Genomic DNA, 11,815 nt, shown 5'->3' on the forward strand with positions numbered 1-11,815 from the left:
TAAAGAGAGAGAGAGAGGGGGAGAGGGATAGAGAGGGAGATAAAGAGAGAGAGGGGGAGAGGGATAGAGAGGGAGATAGAGAGGGGGAGAGAGGTGGATTCGATTTATTGCTGTATCGCGTAGCAAGGGTCACTAATCATCACTAGCAACACCCTCTCACGCCTCACGTTCCCACGCTTCTACTACTGTATGATATATATACACATCAGCAGTAGCAGCAGCAGCAGCAGCAGCAGCAACAGCAGCAGCAGCAACAACAACAACAACAACAACACCACCACCAGCAGCACCAGCAGCAGCAGCAAACACCCAAGCCTTTAGTTCAGCTCAATTTCACAGAGACCCAACCACACCCACGCTTGTATTGCCGCATGAAACCCATGAGCACACACCCATGCATGCAATCGAGTGTGCCTTTACCGGGAGTTAAGTGTGCTTGCTCCGTGCGCGTGTGCGTGTGTGCGTGCGCGTTCGTGCGGGAGTCTGCTACAGTCTGGTGTCGTATCCATAGCGACGATGCCTCGGGAATGTTGCCAGGCAACAAGCAACGCTGATCATGGCTAACTGCAGTGATGCGCAGGTGAGCGTGCGCGAGAGGGGGGAGGGGGAAGAGAGACGGGAGAGGTGGAGAGAGACGGGAGAGGGAGAGACAGAGGGGGAGAGAGAGACGGGAGAGAACGAGAGAAGGGAAGGGAAGGGAAGGGAGAGAGAGAGAGAGAGTTATGTTACAACACTGAATGCAGGATCATTCCCACCTGAATTATCCTGCGGACTGTGGTTTACAATACTAGTCACGTACAGAGTTAGCCGTGTACGCCCTCCCCACGCACGCGCACGCGCACAAACACACGTACACACACGTACACGCACGCACGGGCACGCACACGCACACGCACGCACACGTACACACGCGTACACACACGCACGGGCACGCGCACGCACACGCACACAAACACACACATACACAAGCACGGGCACGCGCACGCGCACGCACACAAACACAAACACACACGCGTACACACACGCACGGGCACGCGCACGCACACAAACACACACACGCGCGCACGCACACACACAAACATCCCCCCTCCAGCACACACACAAACATCCCCCCTCCAGCACACAAACATGGAGCAGTCTCTATCAGTCTGCCCACCTACGGTACCCCTCAGCCAGACTTGGTACGACTACCACTCACACGCTCAAGTGCTGATGAATGTATGAATGTATGTAGATATATAGATAGTTAAACACGGATCAGCTGTGACCACACCGCCTGTCACCAGCTGACATTATACCTAGATGTACATACATATTGATATAGATATAGATAGATAGCTAACATGGATGGATGGGTGGGCAGGTGGGTAGGTGGGCGGACGGACGGACGGGTGGATGGATGGATGGATATAGATGCTGATAGTATTGTTACTATTGTATACTAATTGTAAAACATGTGAACAGGTGATGCATGCAGCTGAGGTGCGCAGTCTCCTTACGTATGCATTGCGTGCGTTCGTGCGTGCATGTACATACATAAAATGGCAGCTGTATGCGTCACAGCGCACGTGTGTAGATCTATATCTATATATCTAAATCCATCCATCCATCCATCCATCCATCCATCCATCTATCCTTCCATCCACCCACCCACCCAACCACTCATACATGTGTATAATTTTACCTATACAGTCCAGCCTACTGCTCGTCTCGTCAGGGAAGTTAGCTATAAATGCTAATCCTATCTATTTATCTACATACACATACATCCATGTGTTGTGACCGTGGCTAGGCTAGGCTACAGTACAACGACACTAGTAACACTACACTCACCTGTATGAAGGCAATGCCTATGCCGATCCCGCCGATGAGAACAATGTTATCGACAAACCAGTTCTGCATGCCGTCCGCGCAACCCTGCGAACGAACAAATGAACGTGAGCATGTAGGAACTCTGCATTAGAACACGCGGGGAGAGGAAAGAACATTCTAATGCAAGAAGAGATGACAGTATAACACATTGTAACAGAGGAACATTGTGAGAATAGAACACATTGTGACAGAGGAACACATTGTAATAGTGGAACACATTGTGATAATGGAACACATTGTGATAGTGGAACACATTGTGACAGAGGAACACACTGTGATAATGGAACACATGAGAATAGAACATGTGACAATAGAACACACTGTAACAGAGAAACACACTATGATAACAAAACGCATTTTAATAGGCAAACACATTAAAGTGACATGGGAACACACTGATAACAGAACACATTGTGGTACCTAGTGGAACACATTTCCACATTCCATGTGTAGCAGAACACATTGTGTGAATGTAACAGATAAGAGAACACACAGAACAGACAGAAGTGACAACAGAACGTGTGTCACTGCCGCCACCCCGCTCCGCTCGCTCTACGTACGATGGTGTAGATGTTGGTCGCGTTGGCGCGCTGTCCCTTGCCGCATCCGTCAAGGTAACCTTCCGCATCCGCCACGGGTTTACAGCAGCTGTCCGGAACATCAGTGTTGTCCTTGTAGAACGAGTTCATCGCCCAGTCGGTGTAGTTGACCGCTCCGCAGCACTCAAACTGAAACAAGTGAGCAGTCACATACAACACGCGCGTTAAGCTGAAGTGGCGCCACTGTCAGCTCCCAGCGGATTCAATCGTGGAACGTATGGAGTGTAAAGCGAAATTTCATTTTTACTCGCATCGGACGAACAAGAGTGTTAAATTTCATTCACCTCCTTCCCGTCCCCCTGCTCTTCTTCTCCCTCATCGTCCCCTCCTCTTCCTCCTTCTCCTCCTCTCCCGCCTCCCCCTGCTGCTCCTCCTTCAAATCCTCTCCCTCCTCCTCTCCCGCCTCCCCCTGCTGCACCTCCTTCTCCTCCTCCCCCTCCTCCTCCCCACCTCCTCTCCCGCCTCCCCCTGCTGCTCCTCCTTCTCCTCCTCCCCACCACCTCCTCCTCCTCCCCACCTCCTCTCCCGCCTCCCCCTGCTGCTCTCCCCTCCGCCTCCTCCTCCCCTCCACTGCCCTCTATATGATAGTTTATAGTAATAGTACTCACGTCTTGCTGTACGATGTTCATGGTTCAGAGTGACGACATCCTCCTGTTGTGGAGACGTTGTATGTAACCCACCCGTCGCGCCGTCAGACTGCTTCGTCAACTCACTTGTGCACCTTAGAGAGAGAGAGAGAAGTGTTGAATATCATACAGGAGAAATGGGTACAGGACATGACGATTCAGAGATAGAGATATTGAGAGCAAGAGAGAGAGCGAAGAGAGAGAGATGAGTAGAGAGAGAGCAGAAGAGAGAAGAGAGAAGAGAGAGAGTAGAGAGTAGAGAGAGAGAGGTTCCGTGAATACTACAGGACGTAATGTACAGGAATGACGATGAAGAGATAGAGATAGAGAGAAAGCAGAGCCGAGAGAGAGCCGAGAGAGAGAGAGAGAGAGAGAGAAAGAGGAAAAGAGAGTAGAGACGAGAGAGAGAGAGAGAGGGAGAGAGAGGTGTGAATACATAACAGAGAATGTAGCAGGAATTGACGATGAGAGGGGGCAGAAGAGAGAGAGAGTCGAGAGAGAGCGAGAGGAGAGAGAGAGGAGAGAGAGAGAGAGAGAGAGAGAGAGAGAGGCGAAGACAGAGATGAGAGAGAGAGAAGAGGAGAGAGATGAGAGAGAGAGAGAGAAGAGAGGAGAGAGAGAGAGAGAGAGCGAGAGAGAGAGACGAGAGAGAGAGGAGAGAGAGAGAGAGTAGAGAGAGAGAGAGAGAGAGACGACGAGAGAGAGAGAGAGAAGAGACGAGAGTAGATGAGCGCGTGAGAGAGAGATGACGAGAGAGAGAGAGAGAGATTTGAGACGAGAGAGAGAGAGTGATGAGGGGGGAAGAGAGAGAGAGAGAGAGAGAGAGAGAGAGACCGAGAGAGAGAAGAGAGAGAGAGAGACGAGCAGAATAATTAAAGAGAGAGAGAGCAGAGAGACGAAGAGGAATTGAATGAGAAGAAAGAAGAGTAGAGAGAGCGAGACTGACAGAGAGATAGAGGCCGAGGAGACGAGAGATGAAGAGGAGACAGAGCGAAGAGAGAAAAGAGAAGAGAGAGAGAGAGAGCGAGAGGAGAGAGAGTAGGAGAGAGGTGTGAATACATACAGGAGAATGCTACAGGAATGTACGGATGAGAGGCGGGAGAGTAGAGAGTGAGAGAGACTGAGAGAGAGAGAGAGAGAAAAGAGACGAGTAGAGAGAGAGAATGAGAGAGAGAGCGAGAGACGAGAGGAGAGAGAGAGGGAGAGAGGAGCAGAGAGCGTAGATGAGAGAGAGGAGAGAGAATGATGAGAGAAGCAGAGAGAGAGAGAGTACGAGAGGTAGAGAGAGAGAGAGAGAGAAGAGAGAGAGAGTACGAGCGCAGAGAGATGAGACGAGAGAGAGAGAGAGAGAGAGAGACGAGAGAAATGAGGAGAGACGAAGAGAATTGAAGAGAGGAGAGAGAGAGAGGACNTGAAGAGATCATAGAAGAGAAGCGAGAGACAAGACAGCTAAGCTACTGTACATCTTCTTTAAGACGTAGCTGCGATGCCTCCACCATCTCACACAGAAAAGATGATGCCAGAAGCACACAAACTGAAAACAAGAGACCGATAATGCCATGACAATCAACATGGACGGAAATAAAACTGCAAACCGAAAATAATTGGCGACCACACCGCACACCTGCTCACAACGTACGAACGAATTATATACGCCAAGACAAAAAAACATAACAACACGACCCTTCCGCAACAACACCACAACATTTACCCTGCGCATACCACAACTATGAACCCCGTACCTCAATGGCAAGCGACCCACGACTACACCGGACCCATGACGACGACCCTGTGACCCCCTGACGACGACCCTGTGACCCCCTGACGACGACCCCATGACGACGACCCTGTGACCCCCGACACCAACCCCATGACGACAACCCTGTACCCCCTGACGACGACCCCTGCCTGACCCCATGACGACGACCCTGTGACCCACGACGACAACCCCATACGACGACCCTGTGACCCACGACGACTCACCATTATGACGACACCTGTGACCCCCTGACGACGTACCCATGACGCACGACCCGTGTGACCGCAGGACGACGACCTGTGACCCCCGACAAAACACCCATGACGACACCCCGGACCCCCTGACGACCCCATGACGACGACCCTGTGACCCCCTGGACGACACCCCATGACGACGACCGGCCCCCTGACACGACCTGTGACCCCACGACGACGACCCCGTGACGACGACCTTTGTGACCCCCGCGACGACGACCTACCGTCATGACATGCAGTTGTTCTCCTTGATGGCTCCGCAGCAAGCGAAGAACGTGATCACGAACACGATGCATCCCACGGCGATGAAGAGATACGCGAGAGCGACAAAGTCAACCTGGGCGGCGGCCGAGTACTGGTTGTACTTGACGTGAACCAGAGCTCCGATGACAATCAACGCTATGCCCGACAGCTGCAAGGTCAAACACCACACGTCATACAGGTTGTCCATAATCACACGTCATACAGGTTTTCACATATATCACATTCATACAGGTCACATAACTCACACTCATACAGGTTGTCACATAATCAACACGTCATACAGAGTGCTCCAGCGTGAGAAACAACGTCCGCCCAGTCGCCCATGGCGATTAGAAAACATCGACCCGGGCACTGGCTTGCTCTGTCAGCTGGTCGCAGCGCGACTACATAATCGACCGCCACAAAAAAATAAATTTTACAAATTGAGCCATATAAAATTTGTTTGTTTGCTCCAACCCGAACGATCCGCCAAAAAAAAGCGGCCGACACAAACATTTGTATTACCTTCGATTTTTTTTAAGTTTCTACGCGGCCTATAGTATAGAGCTATGCACAGCCTGCGTACGTGCTGTGGTCTGCGGCACTATGCAGTAGGGTGAGCGGCAAGGTGCATATGCATTGTTTCACTTCAGCTTGCGGCCAGGTGCATGTTCATTAATTACATTATGTAGGGTGGGGCCCGCGCACGCTGTATGAGAGCGCGACAGCAAAACTTTCTCGAATCGCTGATTCCAAAACTGTGACAGGCAAAACTGGCTGCAATCCTGAAATCGCTACTAATATAATTAGATATTGAATAACCTCATTATAAATCTAACTCGCACAATAACTTTATTTTCCTTTCCAAAGACTAATATGCTAACGAAGATATATAATTTCTTAATGCAAGTTCCTTTATTGTAATGCTTATTTCCACATTACTGATGGTGGCCGTGCGTATCGGCAATAAAACTCTATGCACAATTACTCTTGGATAAAAACTGAACACAAGTTTTAAAAGATGTCTATAGTATATGTATTCACTGTACAATCCTACATGATATAATGTGTAGGCAAACTAAAAGTATCTCCACACAAGCCACACCTCGAGTTCACTAGACACTCCATTGGCCTGAATTTGTAAAAAGACCCCATCAAAAAAAAAAAAGCCCAACCACAACTTTCACCTGTCGGGAGGCAACAAAAAATTTTAATTTGGCCTGAATTTTGGCTTCTCTACATAACCTGCTACATATGCTAATGAAATCAGGGCAGATGTAACAATATTGATACACTCCTGATGAAATCAATGAAAATTAATCAAAATATAGGACTAAAAATAAGTCAAATTCGAAGCCTAAAGTTCATCCGGGACAGTACACAAAACTCTCCAGTTTTTGTGTGCAATTTTCTAGTCATCTGCTTAAACCTCTGCTAATTCGATAATACTGGCATCCGAACCACCAACAGCATCCGGTGAATTAAATTATAATTATAGATAGATGGCTCTCAGAACCGCCTGATCTTGATGTTTTGGACTTGTTCCGATTTACTACGCATCAGTGTATCGAAACGAGTAAAAAATATAATTTTTAAAGAATACCGGCTTAGAATGCACATCACCAAATTGCACCATCCCCCCCCCCCTATAAAAACGTCCCCACATCCGACTCATTCCCTTTGCTATATGACAGAAATCCTGGACCAGTGCCTACTGACCAGGACCAGTACTTCCTCAGAGGTACTGGTCCTGCTGGACCAGTGCCTCCAATTATCAGTTTTTCACCCTGTTGTCACATAAGTCACACGTCATACAGGTTGTCACATAAGTCACACGTCATACAGGTTGTCACATAAGTCACACGTCATACAGGTTGTCACATAAGTTACACGTCATACAGGTTGTCACATAAGTCACACGTTACCTGGGTAGAAATTAACTTTTGAACACGGGAGACCAACGGACTCCCTGCCCTCACAAAGAGGGAGTCCGCAGCAAAATGAGAGAGTTCGCAGTCTGAGGTTCAAAATTAAAGATATTAACAATAACTCATGTGCTTATTTTTAAGATTCATGCGGTTGCACGCCTGCCAAATTTTCTTTGGACATTAGCTGAAAAAATACGGTAATTCCACGAGGCCGTGCTCTGGACAACACAAACCGCATACTATTTCGTATCACTATTTTATCAAATTTTCGATTAAATAATGGTCCGATTTTTATTATGTTTCGAACTTTTTATGTTTGGAACTTATAGTGAAAATGCCTAAGATCACACGAAAATGGAACCACGGCGAAATCAAAAACTTCGCTCTCGCCCCCCCCCCCACCCATGAGTTCCTCCCACGTCCAAAATGTCTGCCCTCGTGTCCCCCGCTAAAATTCCGGACTGTTCGCTGGCAGCTATGGATCCGTGCGCCGGCCTATGCATTCGGCACACGAATCCATAGCTGCCAGCGCTGAATACTGTCGGAGGACGTTCCCGCGGAACTGCGCGCAAGATCCACGCTAAGCGGTTAGGATCAACACCTCCTTTCGCAAGACTTCTCTGGTATCCCGTCTCATCTGTGTTTCACATCTGTCACCACACGGACCGCCAATCTGTATCACTAACATAAACATGTAATACTACTACTACTACTACTACTACTACTACTACTACTACTAGTACCAGGAGCTAGTACTAGTACTACTACACAAATCACGAATTCCTGGTGTAAATAATGGAAGTCGAGTTTCCTGGTAACTGCTTGAAATTGTACTTACGAAAAATAGCAAATTAAAACCAAATAGCAAGTATTTGACACACTTCATGCCTCCTTCCACTGCTCCTGATCCCATTTTGATAGTTTTTAACGTTAGAAATTAGAGATCGAAACCGTTTCGTACACAAAAACGCAGAAAAGATGTACAAATACCGGCTTTATGACCTAGTAACACTATGAAAAGGGTGCGACTGAGCGCGCCTGAATCTGGAACGTTTGTGTATACCGGGGACACGCAATATAGTCCATTCATCGTCTTCACTTATTTGTAAATACGAACATGTTTCATTACTTTTAGAAACAATGAATACAATGAACACTGAATACAATATATGCATGTTGTACGTTTATAATTTAATAAGATTAAACGTTATTTGATTTCTAACATTAATTTACCGCGTATTTATATCGGTACTCATTTTATTTGAATTCGCATCATATTGCCACCTAGCGCCGCAAATATTAACTTTCGTTGCATTTTCCATATCAACTCCGCTACATGTCCCTTCTTTACTTTCGTCATATCCTTACTCTTTTTCCGTCATATGCCTTCCTTTACCTCCGTTACATTCTCCCTCCCCTACTTTATTTACCTCCTTGCTCCTTTTCCAAACTCGTCCTTACATTCCTCCCATTTCTTTACCTCCTCCATCTTCCCTTACTTTCGCCTTTTCGTTAGCTCTCCTACCATTCCTTACTTTCTCCCATTTCGTTACCCTTTCCCTTCCTTTGTTTTCTCTATTTCCTCTTCTAGCATTTCCCTTCTCCAACATCAATTCTCTTTCTCCCCTCTTATTACTTACGGACGGCTACCATTTTCCCTCCACTTCACGCTTCCCTCTACTATTTTCCCTTCTTCTACCTTCTCCCTCTCTCTACCTCTTCCACCTTTTGGCTTCATCTACCTCACTCCATTCTTTACGTTTTCGGCTTAATTTATCTTCTCTACCTTTATTTCCTCTAGGAATTTGTCATTTCCTCTAGACAAAAGAACAAATAGAACACGGAGTAGAGGCACAGATTAATGCTTTAATTCAAAATTTACATCTTATACAACAGAATATTGCACGCGAAATTCGTTAGTCATTTACACTAAATTACACAGATATTAATATACATGAGAGACACAATAATCATCACTGAATAAACGATCTCAGTTTTTGTTCCTACAGATTAACTCTGCAGATTGCAGTATTATATAACAATAACACGCCTGTGCGGAAAGCACGAATAATTTACCAAGATATATAATGTTTACATTCGTGTGCAATGAGAAGCAGCAAGAAAGTCTGCATACACGCACATATGCACTCACTCGTGCAAGTACGTACCCACACACGCACATACACACTCACGCACATGCACATACACACTCACGCACATACACACTCACGCACATGCACACTCACGCACATGCACACATATATATACAATTCACTCGGTATACAAATGACTAACCACTGCATATATATCACTTCACCTACAACACACACACACATACACACACTAAGATGAGCTATATGTACAACCACACATTTAATCGAATTTTATCATCATTGATAAATACACGGCAATGCAACTACTTCCTGAAACTGCACGGAAAACCCTACGGTGAAAACCTTGGAAATGAAACGGCATATCTCAATCGGAAACTACATTTCCCACGTAAATAAATACATGAATGTGTAAATTAATTTACCAAACACCTGAATCATGGCACGAATTTTAGAGAGTGTATTGTCAGGTTACAGAGCGGGCAACGTGACCTGGTACCACTAGTACACAGAACAATTTTTGATTAGGAAATCAAAAGCTCTACTTAATAAGTGGTAGTGTAACTGTAGGCACACATGCAAGTCCTTAAAAACATATTTTCATTGAGAATTTACTAATCAATCGCCCTTTACAATCAAACAGGTTATATATATATACACGATACCCTACACGGTACAATAAAAATACTATGGGGATGTATCGCAGAGCAATAATGTGATGCCTCCAGGGGCGTGTACAGGATTTGGACCAAGGGGGGGTCTAATCGTAACCCATAATTGCGAGCACGCGAAGGGAGGTTCGGACCCCTGGACCCCCCCCCCCCTAGGGGCCCTCCCTCAGAAAATTTTGAAATTAGACCCCCTCAGATGCGTTTTCTGCGCGAGCAGGGGGGGGGTCCGGACCCCCCCCCTGTACACGCCCCTGGCCTCGTCGTCATGGAAACCCGCGTCCGATCACCTCATCTCTCAAATTCCGTCGGGTCAAGAATTACGAATTCCGAGCTTTCTTCCTCTTCCTCCTCTTCGTATTCCTCCTCCGAGGGAGGGGAAGGAGTGCGGCGGGTCCGCACACGGGATGGCGCCACGCGTCGTGTCGTCCGCTCGCGAGGGGGCGCCACGCGTCGCGTCGTCTGCTCGACCGCGGCCGTGATGGCGGCGCCGATGACGGACGCGCCGAGTCTCTGCAGGCCGGTTACCGTGGCGACGACCGCATCCTGACATCGCCGGCGCGTCCCTCCTCCCTCCCTCCTCCTCCTCCTCCTCCCGATCCTCCTCCTCCCGATCGAGATACTCGAAGTGAGAAGAGACGAACTCCATGCCGGCGATCGCGGCGCCCTCTGCCTCCTCCTCCGCCGCTTCCTGCATCGACGGCGGACGCGTCGACAGAGCAAAGTCATCAGAGGTCGTGAACTCGACGTCGTCATCCCGGATCGACGGGAACTCTCCGAGGCCCGCCGCAAACTCTGCCTCCTCCTCCTCCGTGTCGTATCCGTCGTGTCGAGGGGCGGACGGCGGCGGAGGCATCAGTTCGTCGTCGGTGTCGGCGGCGGCGCGCGCGAGGGCGGCGGCCGTCGCCGCGTCAACGCTCGGCGCAAACTCCTCCTCGTCGTCGTCGTGGTTACCGCGCGGCGACGACGCGGGGGCGAGCGCGGCGAGGCGTCCACGCGCGCGGGCGAGCACGNGCGCGCCCCGACCGTCGCCGCGGCGATGCACGCCGACGACGCGAGCGCGCAGAAGATGAGCGGCCGGTCGCGACGCAGCCTGCGCAGCTTCGCGAGGCGGGCGTAAGCATCCGCTGCTGCCTCCCCCGCGAGCCGACACAACTCCGGACCACCGGGCAGCCGCGGATGCACGGGCGTCCACCCCTCCTCCTCCTCCTCGCTCGCGGGACGAGGGACCCGGATCTCAGGCCAGATGCGGTTCCTCCACGCCTCGACGAAGACCGCCGCCGCCGCGCACGCCGCCACGAGGAAGTAGAAGCGGTAACGACACGACGTCGCGACCCAGAACGCGACGTGGAATAGAACGAGGGCGGCGGCGCCGCGGCGAGGGCTCTCCCACGCCAGCGCACTCTGCAGGTACATGACGAGGGGTTCCGTCGGCACGACGACGCTCCTCAGCCTCCGCTCGACCGTCGCCGCGAGTTCCCGCCTCCCTAGCTCGTCCGCTCGCTCGTCGTCCCGCGCGGCGACCGTCGCCGCGGCGACTGTCGCTGCGTTGTCGGGGTCCCGTCTCCTCATGGTCGTAGCTTCGATGCTGAAAGCAGACGAAACCGGCGTAAGTATAGCGTGTCGTAGGGTGCAGCGGGAAGGAAGGACGCGGGGTGACAGCAAGACAGATGTGAGGTGTAGACGCTAGTGTTGTCAATCGGCTGTAATTTCGTAATCGATCATCGGTTGGACCCAAGTAACCGATGATCGGTT

At 49.6% G+C, this 11,815-nt stretch overlaps 2 protein-coding genes across 2 annotated transcripts; both read right to left on the reverse strand.

The window, feature by feature from the left end:
- Positions 1 to 1,833: 1,833 nt before the first annotated feature.
- Positions 1,834 to 8,333, reverse strand: LOC106819592 (CD63 antigen-like; the record flags this gene model as incomplete). Its single annotated transcript, XM_014824203.1, is given in 4 exon segments — positions 1,834 to 1,917; positions 2,433 to 2,600; positions 5,340 to 5,522; positions 8,120 to 8,333. Coding segments are annotated over 4 exon segments (510 nt in total), but the record flags the coding sequence as incomplete, so codon positions are not given.
- A 716-nt stretch (positions 8,334 to 9,049) lies between these two features.
- LOC106819593 (protein FAM134C-like) lies at positions 9,050 to 11,720 on the reverse strand. Its single transcript, XM_014824204.1, has 3 exons — positions 11,015 to 11,720; positions 10,684 to 10,865; positions 9,050 to 9,098 (listed from the first exon to the last, which is right to left on the reverse strand). Exons 1-3 carry the CDS (start codon positions 11,630 to 11,632, stop codon positions 9,050 to 9,052), a joined length of 849 nt encoding a protein of 282 aa, XP_014679690.1. The 5' UTR covers positions 11,633 to 11,720.
- Between the last annotated feature and the right edge of the window lie 95 nt (positions 11,721 to 11,815).

The sequence above is a fragment of the Priapulus caudatus genome, unplaced genomic scaffold (assembly GCF_000485595.1).
Source record: "Priapulus caudatus unplaced genomic scaffold, Priapulus_caudatus-5.0.1 Scaffold3773, whole genome shotgun sequence".
NCBI lineage: Eukaryota > Metazoa > Priapulida > Priapulimorpha > Priapulimorphida > Priapulidae > Priapulus > Priapulus caudatus.